Source organism: Vicia villosa, linkage group LG7, assembly GCF_029867415.1.
Source record: "Vicia villosa cultivar HV-30 ecotype Madison, WI linkage group LG7, Vvil1.0, whole genome shotgun sequence".
In the NCBI taxonomy this organism is placed as follows: domain Eukaryota; kingdom Viridiplantae; phylum Streptophyta; class Magnoliopsida; order Fabales; family Fabaceae; genus Vicia; species Vicia villosa.
The window spans coordinates 54678783-54688948 of record NC_081186.1 but is presented as its reverse complement, the minus strand read 5'-3'; the positions used below and the strand labels follow the sequence as shown (position 1 = coordinate 54688948).

The window sequence follows — 10166 nt, the reverse complement described above, 5'->3', positions numbered from 1 at the left end:
TTATATATAATTCTAAAGAATAATAATTATAATATTTTAATATATATTTATGGCACCCCTTAATATTTTAGGCAAGATCCGCCACTGTTTAAGAAGGGACGCAAAGACCACATCAGGCAGTAGCTTTCCAGTTCTTCCGATGACACGTTCAGATCTAACGCAGAAACGATCCTTTCCTGTACCCAAGTAGAATATTTTAAGAGAGTTCTTCATTTTACTGACAGTAATGTAACAGACAAACCATTAATTACCTGCATCAAATAGTCTTGCTGGACCATACCGTATATGGCAACCATTAGAGCAGCTAAATGTGTGGAATAAGTATTTTTCTTAACTTTTGTAGTTGTAACATCAGTTCTTCTAGAATGACAGAAAGCAGTATTTTCGCCGTTCTGAGTAAGAAGCAATTGCTAATCTAGTGAGCCAGAATTCCATAATTTCCGTTATTATCAAATAGCGTGTAAATGATGCACAAATCTAATGGATGTGTATAGCTTCTCAACCAATTGCTAATCTAGTGATACATTTTTATTCAAAAAGATAGAAATTGCACAAGAAATTCTCTCAATTAAAAAATTAGTAGCATTACCAAATTATTATAGATCTCTTGCTCATTCATTTCAAAATCAATATCTGCATCTGAAAGAGATGATAATTTTCCATGTATACTTTGCAGAACATTTCTTATGTTAGCCAGTATATCTTCAAGTTCATCAAGTACTACCTTCACTGCAAGACATAAACAATTAGTTAACCGTCACACTAAAAGAAAGAAGACAATATCACCAAGACGCTTATATATAAGGTTTACACCTGAAGAATATATACAACACATGACTCAATAAAAAGATGAACCTTACACTCTAAACCCTATATAAACTTATTCTTCTTATCCCACTTTAAGAAATGGGGCTTGATTTTTTTGGTAAGAATCTTCATATTAACGTAACGATAGCCAATTGGTCAAACACAATCTACATCTGAAAAGAAATATCGAAAAAAAAAAAAGCATCCTCCAAGTTGAAGTAGCATATTCATAAAGTAAGATGACAGGTTGTTTCTTCCAGGCACAAATATTAAATGTATGAGACTTATCAGTCCAACTTCATAAATTAAGATTGAAGACAACATAAATAATACCTAATATATGCTGCCATATTTGTGTGTTGAGCCAGTTGCAAAATTTGTAACGTGAAACCTCTTCTCATGTTGTAGTTACATTGTTTCATCTGTGTGCCCATCCACGTTCTAAATCGCTACAACAATAATGACTTTTATATAATGCCTTTCATATTTATGAATCACTTTCATTCTTCATCATTTGTAACTTTTACGGTTATAATTCAGGGCTCTGTGAAATTGCATGATCATGGCTAGGCCTATTGAAATAATAGTAGACATCAACGACGGAAAAGAGCTTTGGAAGCTTGCTGTTAGGATTCATCACAGATGGAATGTCGTGTCTAACAACAAGGAACATTTTGAAATGATCTTTGTTGACAAATCGGTAATTGGCCTATTTATGATTTACGTATGGTTTTTCCCTATGTTGTGTACCATATAATTTACTGTTTTCTGTCTGTGTCACAGGGTGATGATATTCATGTTGTTGTTCCAGCATCGCATATGTCGGTGTTCAACCAAAAATGCCTATTAGACCATACCTATACCGTATCAAATTTTAAGGTCGTGCCGAATGTCCCGGCCTTTAAGGCATCAGCACACAAATATATGCTAAAGTTTATTGCTAGAACGTCTGTCGTTGATGATGACAAACATGAGATACCCCTGAAGCCGATTGTTTTTACAAGTTGTTCAGACATAATAATAGGGAAGTTTGTCAAAGATGTCTTGCTTGGTAAATATACTTTTTCTGTGTTTCTTTTGTACATTTTGTCATGCTTTTTTAGTGTTGTGAAATTAATATATTTATTTCAGATGTCATTGGAATGGTGGGCAGTATTGGATATGCACAGGCTCAGTCGGGTGCAAAGAAACAACAGATTAATATGGTGTTACGAGACCACAGGTTTGTTCGTCGAATTCTTAAGTCTCTCCTATAGTAGAATCATTCGGCATACTTTATAAGCCAGCCATGTGTTATAACATAATGTTTTGTGCTTATGGTTTAGCAACAACATATTGAACTGTACTCTTTGGGAATCATATGCGGATCAGTTCATGAGGTTTAATCAAGATAAGGTTGATGCGTCAGTTACGACCATTGTGTTGCTTCAGTATGCCAAAATGAAGGAAGAAGGTTACCTCCTCACCTATGTAATTCATTTTAAATTAGTTTTCAGTAATTTTATTATGTTAACAAATTTGAGAAAGTCTAATTTATTTGTCCAGGAAAGTATCCACTGTCCGTGACAAACACGTATAATGTCACCCTTCTATGTGTTGATGCTGATTTTCCTCTCATGAAAGACTTTATATAGAAGTGTGTTGCGACAACTATCCATTGTGTGTCATTGCTTTATTTATGGCTTTAATAATTTCTTTATTTTTGCAGAATGCCTAAGGAAAGTACTCACAGAACTTTGAAAATACTCAGCTTACTCCTGTGCAAAAATTGCTTTCTAAGGCTGTGGTTTTACCTATTGCTGAGATTATTCAACTTAAAGGATGTATGTCTTACTATTGTTTCATATTATATTTATATCCTCACCATCTGTGCTGATAATTTTTGATATAATCTATTGTTTGTCCAAATTACATTTTGTGCTAATGTCGCTACAATAAAATTATTGGTCGTGTCTCCATTCGGATGGTATTATCGTGCCTACCATATGTGTCCATATATAGCCCGTGGTGAAAAACCACCATTTGAGTGTGAAGCCAGTCATTCTACTGAGGCTGAAATCTATAGGTTTTAGTAGTTGCCATCTAATCTATGTTGTTATGGTCATGTTTATATCAGTCTCTATGTATAGATTAAAGAGAGTGTTGATGAGGCAAAAATAGATGCCCTTGAAGACCGTGAATTGGTTACGATGAGCTTCATTTTGCATTCAGTTTGTCGATAATTACGATTCACTTGACTTCCCTACATTTGTATCTATAATCCTGAACTTTATTCTTCAACGTTATCCTTCAGGATCTAGAGATTACTTCTGAGCACAAACCTGATGCTATCACACCTGCTGGTAAGAGGCATTTTCCTGGTGCATCAAGTGAATCCACTACTTTGGAAGGGTTATGTGATGGAGAACTGACATCAAACAAGCTGAAGAAGATAATTAAATTGGATAAGAATGATTAGATCTGTTATTACTTTGTTGTGTGTTGTTTATGTTTTTATTCTGCAAATTTGTCGTTAATCTTGGATTTCTTAATTTCGTTTGGTTTTAAGGATGAGTGTCATTTGTTTCTTTGTAATAATTACTTCATGAATACTTACTATGTTGCTTTTGTTATGGATTTAATTTTATAATAATTATGTTACATTAATACTCAAATGATTTCAAGTTCCATTATATATTACAGATTCTATTTTCAATTATTATGATTTTTTTATCATATACCATCGTTTATATTAAATATAATATTTACACACTCAAGATAAACATGAGCTATCCTGTTTTTACAATGTCATATTACATGTAACCCATTTTCCTCTCTCTTCTTACAAAGGGACCTTACTATCCTGTTATTTCAACATCATAAGGTTTAAATAATGATGCCATGTAAATGGTGATATAATGTTGAATGTTTTACTACATTTAGTTTAAATAATGATGTGATCCATATGCTGATACAATGTTGAATGTTTTACTACCTTTAGTTTACATAATGATGTGATCCATATGCTGATACAATGTTTAATGTTTTCCTACATTTTGACTCTACCAGCATGTCAAAGTTGATTCATCTAATATAATATCATATATCAACTTCAATCGAATATCTCTTGCAAATTGTTCCAAAACGGTTTTACAATACATTTTCAAATAGATGATATATAAGTACGTACGCATTTTGTCTAAGATGCTTACAAAATAAGATTCTTAGCACATATACCAAACACATTCTACTAACAAAAGATTCCCAACATATAGTATAACCAGAAAACTTAATCCATACTACAAAGTTAACTGACAACAGAAGTTAATTCAGCTCCTTTCAACCTTCACATAGATATATGGAGAGAATCGCAACATACTCCACACTAACGTATCGCCGCTACGCAGCTTGAGAGATTTAGCAAATTCGTACCATCCTAACGCCATGTACTTACTGCTGAGGTTCATTGTTCCTAATAGCTTTGTGGACCTGACAAGTAAAAATATTTTTTGTTTTCACATGTAGCAGATTGATTTCCTTTTGAAAGACACGAAAGCATCTTTTGGCGATTTCCCTCGGAAAATGCTGCATACAGGAAAAAAATCATAATCACTCACATTATACATTGTATGTGTGTTCGCTAAGATGGAAATCACACTCAAATGCTTCACTTACCATTACGTTATGCTGTGTGGTTTTAGCATTTGCAACATGACTCTTCCAAATAAATTTTTGAGCAGCTGTGGAGCAGTCTACGGTAATTTCAGTCCCCACCCTTGAATTTTTCACCTCTTTACGTCTTCCTTTCTTACCCGATTTTGATCGACTCGCTTCAACAACTTCTGAATCTCTCATTTCAGTTATGTTCCTATCTATAATTTCCTATTTTACACTTCTAACTCCTCCATTACCATGTCTTTGAACATCTTCCGTATTTGCTGTAACAACGGGAACATTTGACACAACAGGGACGGGATTTACATTGCTACAAAGTTTGATCGCATATTCCCTACCCTTTCTCCTTTGAACATCGTGGATGTCACCTTTAACAGCATTTGGCCCAACATGTCTGCTATTAATCATACTTACAACACTATTCTGACTGCCGCATCCTTTTTTCCGATGTTTCATTTCCTTCTTAGGATCGTAGCCTATCTCACCAACTAATTCTCCTATGATTTCCATAGCTTGTTCGTTGCTGATACACCAACATATATATATATATATATATATATATATATATATATTGAAGAAAACACATATATTAAACATTCTTTAGTATTGTTTTCCTGATATATGCAACAATCGCATGAGCAATAATCAACAACAACTATAATGGACCATAAACACTAACAGGAAAGAAAAACTACCTACATGCATTATTCGGTTCTGGTGTTAGAAGAATGTTTTCATTGATCTATGTTCATTACCATCTGTTTATTCCGGCAACAAAACCCCCAACATTTATACAATAACATTTGATTTCTACAAATGTATCATATACAATACAAGATTAAACTATCTTTCTCCTACAGTCATCACTACCTGCTTATAATCTTTATTACAACCCTAACCTATTTTTCACTGCAATAGGAAAATCAAATAAAAAAACGGTTCATATCTCATATCATTATCATCATCGGAAGGAATCCGACCACAAGAACCTCTGTGAGAAGATGCCATTGTAGAAAACCCTAACCCTGAGCAGTTTTGATGCTTAAGCTCTATTTAATGATGCTGTCTGTGCAAATATGTGTCTCAAATACTCAATGCAAGACAAAACAAACGTATGAAAAACAACTTTGTACATGCAGATAGTGGGCTAACTGTTCATTTTCTATTTTCTTATAATATTTTATTTCACTTATTATGTTTTTAAAACTGTAACCCAGGGACCCAATCAAAAATTATTATAACTATATATCATTTCAAATATCTACATTTAACACATAGGACTATAAAAACTTTCTCAATATTGCTCACATACAAAACTTATCCAATAAATAGATACAATTATTGTGTTCTTGCTAAATTAAGAAACCTTTCTTCTAACTTAAATGTATAACTACTTTATATTCATATTCAGTTCCAATTACATCTATACTTCAACCATGAATGTCAACCTTTCAATGAACAATACATTTATGTCTTTTTAACACCATCATTGCCTCTTCAATCTATAACTGTAACCATTTAGTATTCACTTGGGTACTGTAGCCTGCTATACATAACATAACCACTTTTACATAAACCTATACAAATCCATATTATTTGTAATATTTTCCACACTTTTCTTTTTATCATGGTGACAAATGTTGTTGAAAACAATGCTGCTCAAACATCAATTGCTAGAAATAGGAGAAACTTATTCTGAAAGCGCGGAGATATTTACGTAAAGGAGTCAAATCAAACAACCCAACGTCCTCTTTAAATCTTAATTTTTCATCTTCTACAGCACATTCATTATCTACATTTACATCGGATGAACCAACTTATAACTTCTCTTACATGCCATATGAAACCACTGCTAACCCGGCTATGGCTAGAAAGAGAAGGAAGATAATCTTGGATATCAGAAAAGGATTCAGAAATTCGATAAACACTCTAGTTGTTGATAACAGGAATGTAAATTCAAGGCACATGACTTCAAATGATGCGGTTCAAATTTCAAATAACATTGTTATTTCGAATCATAAAATGAGTAAGGCATCTACTTCGACTGCTCAAAACTGCAATGATTTTGTAGTGCCTAATATACCGCTTGACTCTCATTATTCAGATAATGACGGCTCCAACTCTGACAATAATTTGAATTCCCCTAATACTTCAGATCCGATGACGATACAGAACCTGAACCATTACAAGAGGCCCATCTCCAAGGTACATTCCATATGATATAGTTATAAGCAAATGATACCAACACTGTGACTCATAAATTACATTTTCTGTATTAATACAACTATTTGATATGGTGTTTAATGTAATTACTTATTCCCCTGTGCCTTTACAGAATATTATGATATGGGAGACCAAAGTTATGAATGTTCAAACTGTATATCATGTTTGTGGTTCCAAGAAAAAGTGGAAAGAAAAAAAGCAATAACTATTCCTCGGTTCCATCATTTTTGCCGTGGTGCAAAAATTGTTCTCTTGTTCCTTGAGCAACTTCCAAAACTATTGTAACATCTTCTATTTAATACAACAAATTCGGACTGTAAAAACTACCAGAATAACATACAAATGTACAACGCGATGTTTTCATTCACTTCACCCAGAATGAAATTTGACACAACATACTCTAAAAGAGGAGGACCCCCTACTTTGAGACTGCACGGCCAGACCTGTCATCGAATTGGTACATTACTACCAGAAACCGGAAATCCTCCCCAATATGCTCAATTGTACATCTACGACACCGACAACGAAGTTGAAAACAGAATAAAATGTTTCAAGTAAGTCTGATAACTCACTAATACATAATTTCTTCGCAAATATATTTTCTTCAACCCGTTATTGATGCCAGTTCAAAATCCACAGGGACAACAAAGGCATCCAGCGACACATTGTCAACAACCTGAAGATAATGTTAGATGAGCACAATGTTCATGCCAAAGCTTTTAGAATGGAAAGGGATGTTTTAAAGACTAATTTTTTCATGGATTTAAAACCGAGGCTCATTTCTTATAGACCCGAAGATGGCCGTGTTTATAATACACCGGCGGTGTCGGAGGTTGCTACACTCATTGTGGGGGATATTGATTCTGCTGATAAAAGAGATATTTTAATTCATCGATTCAATGGTGGTTTGCAACGAATAGATGAGTTTCACCCAGCATATTTGGCGTATCAGTACCCTCTTATATTTCCATATGGGGAGGATGGTTACAGGAAAAATATAATGCATAAATATCGCCCCGAAACTGAAGTTACTAGGAAAAACCGCCAGAGCATTAAGGATTGGCTTTCTTACCACTTACAACAACGTCGCAAGGAAGCAAAAACACTACTTTACTCAAGACGTCTATTTCAAAAATTCTTAGTCGATGGTTATGCTATGATGGAATTCGAACGAATTAATTGGTTGAGGGATAATCAATCAAAGTTAAGAGTAGACAAATATAATCACTTGAGCAATTAATGTGATGGTGATGGAAGAAATCAACACCAGAAGCGGGGAAAACATGTGGTCTTGCCATCTACAATTGTTGGTAGCAAAAGATACATGGATCAGTTGTATTTTGATGGTATGGCCATTTCAAGTCGATTGGGATTCCCTGATTTATTTCTTACATTTACCTATAATCCAAATTGGCAAGAAATCACACGCGCATTATCAGGCACTGGACTACAACCCCACGATCGGCGAGATATCATTACAAAAGTTTTCAAAATAAATTTTGATGCACCCATGGATGATATTACAAAACACCATGTCATGGGAAAAGTATTAGCATGTAAGTCGCTTCATTTAATTATTCTACAACTTTATCATGTCTGTGTGGTGTTTAAAAATGCTACCTCAAACTAACATTGACTTTTATAGATATGTACACCATTGAATTCCAAAAGCGGGGATTGCCCCATGCGCACATATTGATATTCCTACACCCTCAGAGCAAATACCCAGCACCCTCTGACATAAACAAGATCATTTTTGCTGAAATACCTGACCCGATTATTCACCCTAATTTATACAAGTTGGTTAAGGCACATATAATGCATGGACCTTGTGGCCTCTCGCGGATGAACTCACCATGTATGAAAAATCGGAGATGTTCCAAATACTATCCCAAAAAGTTCATCGAACACACTATTGTTGATGTAGAGGAATATCCGCTTTATAGAAGAAGATCCAAAACTTTCACTATTGAAAAAAGCAAAATCACGTTGGACAAACGACATATAGTTCTGTATAACACCGTATTTCTTATGGAATACCAAGCACATATAAACATGGAATGGTGTAATCAGAGTACTTCAATAAAATATCTTTTCAAATATATCAATAAAGGCTATGATAGAGTAACAGCAGCAGTTTCCACAAATGACAATCAACCCATCGATGAAATCCAACAATATCTCGATTGCAGGAATGTCTCCCCTAGTGAAGCATGTGGTGTTGTTTTTTTTACCTCCCCGTTTCACTTGGGAGGATGGCACGCTAGACCCTTCACGCGAAATTTGGAAGGAGAGAAGCGCCCGTTGTGGGATGAATTTTATTTAAGTTCTTCCTACGATAGCACACGAACTTTTTAATTATCCTACGAGGAGGAAGGGGAAAAAGATCTCAAATAAACCCTAGGAGTTTGCTAAGTGTGGGGATTCACCTAGACTAGAAATTCTGGAGTCCGGGAGGTCAGTTATACATAGGAAAGGTTTTAAGCACCCTACATATCCGTAGTACTCTACGAGAACCTTCTCTGTGTCTATGTGTATGTTGCTAATGATTGGGAAAGTTTCTCCTTTGTGTTAGGAGAGAGAATTGAATTGATTTGAAAAAGACAGACAGACAAACTATTTTTGTTTTTTTATTAGCTCGCTGAGATTCCTTGTGAACCTCATGCCTACATATCCCTAATGGAAGTCAGAGCTTTTTGTAGTTCGGGGAACTAATTAGGGAAATTAATTGTTTTTTGGTGCCTTGCTTGAAGCTCAAGGTTGAAGCTTGAATTAAATCTCTGTTTACAGTAAAAAGACATGAAATCATCTTTACAGAGAGGTATTTCTACTATTCCACCACAAACATTAAAAGTGATAGAAAAGCTGAGATTGTTTCATTAAGAGAGGAACCTTACATGGTTGTGTACAAGTATTCCAGTCACGTGTCTCTTGAATGAAAGATTCTCGACCAAATTAGGGAAAGTTGTACAAGTCTGGGGATGTGCCAGAGCATGCCTTTCACAAGTCCTAAATGGGAGAATGTTTGAAATGATTGTTTGTTTGTTTGTTTGAAATGATTGTTTGTGGTGAGATAGGAGAAATATCTCCCTATAGAGATAAGCTATGTCTATCTACTGTTTGAAAGATTTGATTTTAGCTGGCTTGTATGAGGCCCAAGCTTAAGGCTTAAAAGGTTTTTAATGACTCTGGGAGATGACTCCACTGGGAATTGACTTTTGATTGAATGACTTTTGTGTTCTGTATGATGCCCAGAATTGAGGCTGACTCTAGTTGGAGAGTGTTTATTTTGTTTTATGATTGAAAGGTTTATTTAGTGTTCTGTACAAAGCCTAGAATTGAGGCTGACTCTACCTAGGGAGACTCTATTGTGTGCCTTGTATGAAGCCCAAGGTTGTGGCTGACTCTAGCTAGGGAAGACTCTATTGTGTGCCTTGTATGAAGCCCAAGGTTGTGGCTGACTGTTGAGGAAACTGAGTATG

The 10166-nt window shown here is 34.9% G+C and overlaps 3 protein-coding genes across 3 annotated transcripts; 2 read left to right on the top strand and 1 right to left on the bottom strand.

Moving 5' to 3' along the window:
* Positions 1-59: 59 nt before the first annotated feature.
* On the bottom strand, positions 60-1241 carry LOC131619085 (uncharacterized). Its single transcript, XM_058890225.1, has 4 exons — positions 1220-1241; positions 590-729; positions 252-392; positions 60-176 (listed from the first exon to the last, which is right to left on the bottom strand). Exons 1-4 carry the CDS (start codon positions 1239-1241, stop codon positions 60-62), a joined length of 420 nt encoding a protein of 139 aa, XP_058746208.1.
* A 128-nt stretch (positions 1242-1369) lies between these two features.
* Positions 1370-3265, top strand: LOC131619084 (uncharacterized). The gene is made up of 6 exons (XM_058890224.1): positions 1370-1507; positions 1591-1858; positions 1939-2029; positions 2133-2277; positions 2937-3017; positions 3101-3265. The coding sequence occupies exons 1-6, from the start codon at positions 1370-1372 to the stop codon at positions 3263-3265; spliced, it is 888 nt and encodes a 295-aa protein (XP_058746207.1).
* Positions 3266-7062: 3797 nt separating this feature from the next.
* Positions 7063-7924, top strand: LOC131619082 (uncharacterized). The gene is made up of 2 exons (XM_058890223.1): positions 7063-7238; positions 7324-7924. Exons 1-2 carry the CDS (start codon positions 7063-7065, stop codon positions 7922-7924), a joined length of 777 nt encoding a protein of 258 aa, XP_058746206.1.
* Positions 7925-10166: the final 2242 nt, after the last annotated feature.

Excerpts from the sequence above, each read along its gene's own strand:
- LOC131619085 (XM_058890225.1), bottom strand. The coding sequence starts at position 1,241 with ATGGGCACACAGATGAAACAAT. Across the intron at positions 393-589 it reads AAGAGATCTATAATAATTTG|AACGGCGAAAATACTGCTTT; the intron begins GTAATGCTACTA and ends CTTCTTACTCAG. Across the intron at positions 177-251 it reads AGCAAGACTATTTGATGCAG|GAAAGGATCGTTTCTGCGTT; the intron begins GTAATTAATGGT and ends ACTTGGGTACAG.
- LOC131619082 (XM_058890223.1), top strand. The coding sequence starts at position 7,063 with ATGAAATTTGACACAACATACTCTAAAAGAGGAGGACCCCCTACTTTG. Across the intron at positions 7,239-7,323 it reads AACAGAATAAAATGTTTCAA|GGACAACAAAGGCATCCAGC; the intron begins GTAAGTCTGATA and ends CAAAATCCACAG.
- LOC131619084 (XM_058890224.1), top strand. The coding sequence starts at position 1,370 with ATGGCTAGGCCTATTGAAATAATAGTAGACATCAACGACGGAAAAGAG. Across the intron at positions 1,859-1,938 it reads TGTCAAAGATGTCTTGCTTG|ATGTCATTGGAATGGTGGGC; the intron begins GTAAATATACTT and ends TATTTATTTCAG. Across the intron at positions 3,018-3,100 it reads TGAGCTTCATTTTGCATTCA|GATCTAGAGATTACTTCTGA; the intron begins GTTTGTCGATAA and ends GTTATCCTTCAG.